At 36.2% G+C, this 3,381-nt stretch overlaps 1 protein-coding gene across 1 annotated transcript in view; it reads right to left on the bottom strand.

Moving 5' to 3' along the window:
• Positions 1–3,381, bottom strand: part of reep5 (receptor accessory protein 5) — an 11,601-nt gene that overhangs the window by 1,730 nt on the left and 6,490 nt on the right. The window contains exon 3 of the mRNA XM_014015115.1: positions 2,678–2,816. Within this exon, the coding sequence (XP_013870569.1) occupies positions 2,678–2,816 (139 nt within the window). The remainder of the gene's footprint in view (positions 1–2,677; positions 2,817–3,381) is intronic.

The following is a 3,381-nucleotide window of genomic DNA, read 5'->3' as shown; positions in this document are numbered from 1 at the left end:
CAAGCTAAGCTGAGGTTCTTCTTCCATGAAGCAGCTCTGTTGTCCTCCATCCATATTTTCAGTTCCAGGCTGAATTATTTCTACCTCTCTGTCAACGCTCTCTGGTTTCATTTAAGAGTCGATCATCAGATATTGTCCAAGATTAACCTTCAGGGTGGATATAGCTCACACCGAGGACCTATCCACGTCATCATTTACCCAGAATGCTTTGCCTGTAAATAAAATGGCCCCGTCCGTGTAATATATTTTTTAACTTTTAGTTTAAAAATGATAAAAACTAAACGTGATAAAAACTAAACAGCCTACAGTATTTTTACAGTTAAAATATATGTTTATTAAATAAAGTCTAATGTTACAACTAATCAGGGATCTCTTTAACACTAAACTGAAAAAAATAATAATAATTCTAACTAAGACGGCCATCACTGATTCTGCATCATCTCTCCTTCTAGTTAGAGAACCAGATTTTTATTATTTATATATTGTCAATTTTTTTTACCCTTTGTTTGAAATTTAGCTGCTAAAAGATGCTACATGTGGCACACTGTGTCGGACATGTCCAGCATCACCTGTAAGAGGGGTGGATAATTCAATTCTGGATATACTCAGTTCAATTCAACACACTTAAGTGATTCCAAAGGGAAATTACAGTATGGCATCCAAACAGAAGTTTTACACTTGTTCATTTATTTGTGGACTTAAAATTAGCTGAACCTATTCAGCAGAAACTAATCAGTCCACTAACGGCTTCCAAAGTTCACGAAAAAGCTAATCTGCTAAATGAGAAGCTAGTTCTGTTGTTAGAGGATTAGTGGAACTGTCCCCACCAGCACAGAGAAAACTTAACAAGCATGCACAATCAAAAGTTGTGTTAATCTACTTATTATAATAAATAGAGAAGTGGGTAGTTTACACTGTTGAGGAAAGAACAAAAGAAAGTAAGGTGCAGACCCAGAGAGTGACTGCTGTCAAACCTGCAGCAGTGGACATGTTCTTACATGACCACAGGTAGAATCATGTAAGTGGACATCACCTTCTTTAATAACCATAGTTGGGTAATATGGGGTCTAACTAAATCCCACTTTGTTTCCAGGCTCATGCAGCCAAAGACTGTGTGTGCTGGCTGATATGACTGCCAAGTCAACCCACAAAACCAGCTTTATATGCAATTGTTCATGTTTGTGCAATTCTTGAAATAATTTTTGATTATAGTTCTTTATTAGTCCTGTAGTTGTTGTAATTCAAGCTAAATTCTTTATTTTCAATAGGCTAATGTTCTTTCAGCCCCTGTGTTATTTGTTATAAACATTTTGTTCATTATATGCTTAAGCATTGTTGTAGAATGTAGGCCTTCTAAATTTGTGTTTATTTTTTCATGCACACTGCAGTTTTACTTTGTGTCGTGTGGTTAAAGTTGTCCATCAGCATGACTTGGGTTAAATTTTACACGAATTCCTTTTAGGTCTGAAACTAAATAGACTTGGTCCACATTTTTATTTGATGATGATTGTGTTCTAAATACTGTATGTATATTTCTGTTAATCTATGTAACAGCGTGTCTTTAGAGTTGATTATTTAGACCAGTGGTTCCCAAAGTTAGGGTCGGACGCACAATGGGGTCCCAAAACATCAAGGCGAGGTCCTGAAAAGATTTTCTGAATTAATGATATTAGAAAAAAGTAACTTTTTTTACTTTGTTGTTACAAAAGAGTAAGGTTAGTTACTTAAAATGGACAAAAATAGCATAATGGGTATTGTTAATATGATCTTATTATTTTTTTTTACATGAAAACAATGTTTATGATCCAACAGCAGCTGGGGGCTCAGGTCTCTGCTGCTGGTATTTTGAGGGTCAAAGGCTGAAACGTTTGGGAACCACTGATTTAGACTAAGTTAAAGACAGGCATCCGTTTTGTGACTTTTTAATAAACACAAAATCATACCTCTTTTTTCTGGAGATACTTTTTTTAAACTATCATGTCACAATTATTTGCTTAAAAACCCAAATGGTGGTCTAAAAACAAAAGCACCAAAAGCATCATTGAAATATGTTGGGTCTACTTTGGGCACGGTTCTCTAATTAGAGGCAATTAGTCGAGTTGGATCAGTTCTGGTACCGTGTCTGTGGACTGAAGCCGGGTCGGGTTGGATTTGTTTTAGACCTGACCACACTCTAATTCCATAGCAGGTTCAAAGCTGGTCTGAGGGTTTTCTGTGCAGTGTTGGCCTGTTTCACCTGTGCATGTGTGACACTACTGCAGGCTCTTCCCACAGTTCAGAAATGTTGATACTTGGTTAACTGGAAACTAAATTAGGAGTGCGGACACTTTTTGTGGCCGTATGATAGAGTGGTAAGAGTTGGGTCAGAGATGCTCCTCAGACAGGATGCTTTGGTGAAAAAAATACAGTTCTGTTAACGGTTTCATATTTTTTAGTGCTTACATAGGCTGAATCATATTGTAGCAAAAGATCCAATAATTTTTTCCCCCCAATCTCCCATGTTGGTTGTCAGAAAGCAAAAGAAATGAGAAAATCCAGACTGAACACTGATCTATCGTCACTATTTTATTCAAAGTTCTTGATGTTCAGCTTTATTAAAATCCAGATCGTATTCAGACCCAGACATGGTTTTCACCAAAGCCTGAACACTCTCTCTCTGCTGTGCTAGCTTGATTACCTTTCCGATATAGTAGAAAGGAAACCAGGAGAGGAAGATGTCTGCGAAAAACTCTGCCACACTGAAGAGTCCGTACACCACCCAGTACGTCAGCCATTTTGTATCATCATCCTTTGTGGCACTTTCAATGGCCTTAATCCTGAAAAATCAAACAAACAAACAAGAGGAACAACAAATAAGTCACTGATTCAGTCAAAATGCTGTACTGTGCATTATTTTTTCCAATCCTCAATCTATAAATACAGTAAAAATCTCATCTTTTTGCTCCTATACCAAATTCAAAGTCTAAAAATATAATATTGGTAGTTTATGCACAAGTTGTCGCTTTTTTGTACAGTATTTGCAGTGCGGTTTCTACTACCCTTTTTGAACATGTACAGGAAGGACATCAAGTGTAGTACAGTTAGAGGTGTGTAGTAAATGAGTACATTTACTTGTTACAGCACTTAAGTCATTTTTTGAAGATTTTTAAAATTACCAAGTATTTTTCTAATTGTAATTAGGGCTGCCACAAACGATTATTTTACTAATCGATTAATCACCGATTATTTATTCGATTAGTCGACTAATCGGATCATAAGTTAATTGAATATAAAACATAGAGCTTATGTCAGAATGCAGCTGCTATTATATAACCATGGTTAGATTTTAGCTATACGCTAACTAAAAATAATTGCTGTGGAAGGTAAGTTCTGCTCTGCAGA

Source organism: Austrofundulus limnaeus, unplaced genomic scaffold (assembly GCF_001266775.1).
Source record: "Austrofundulus limnaeus strain Quisiro unplaced genomic scaffold, Austrofundulus_limnaeus-1.0 Scaffold123, whole genome shotgun sequence".
NCBI lineage: Eukaryota > Metazoa > Chordata > Actinopteri > Cyprinodontiformes > Rivulidae > Austrofundulus > Austrofundulus limnaeus.
The sequence above is the reverse complement of the archived record's forward strand: the minus strand, read 5'-3'. Positions and strand labels throughout refer to the sequence as shown.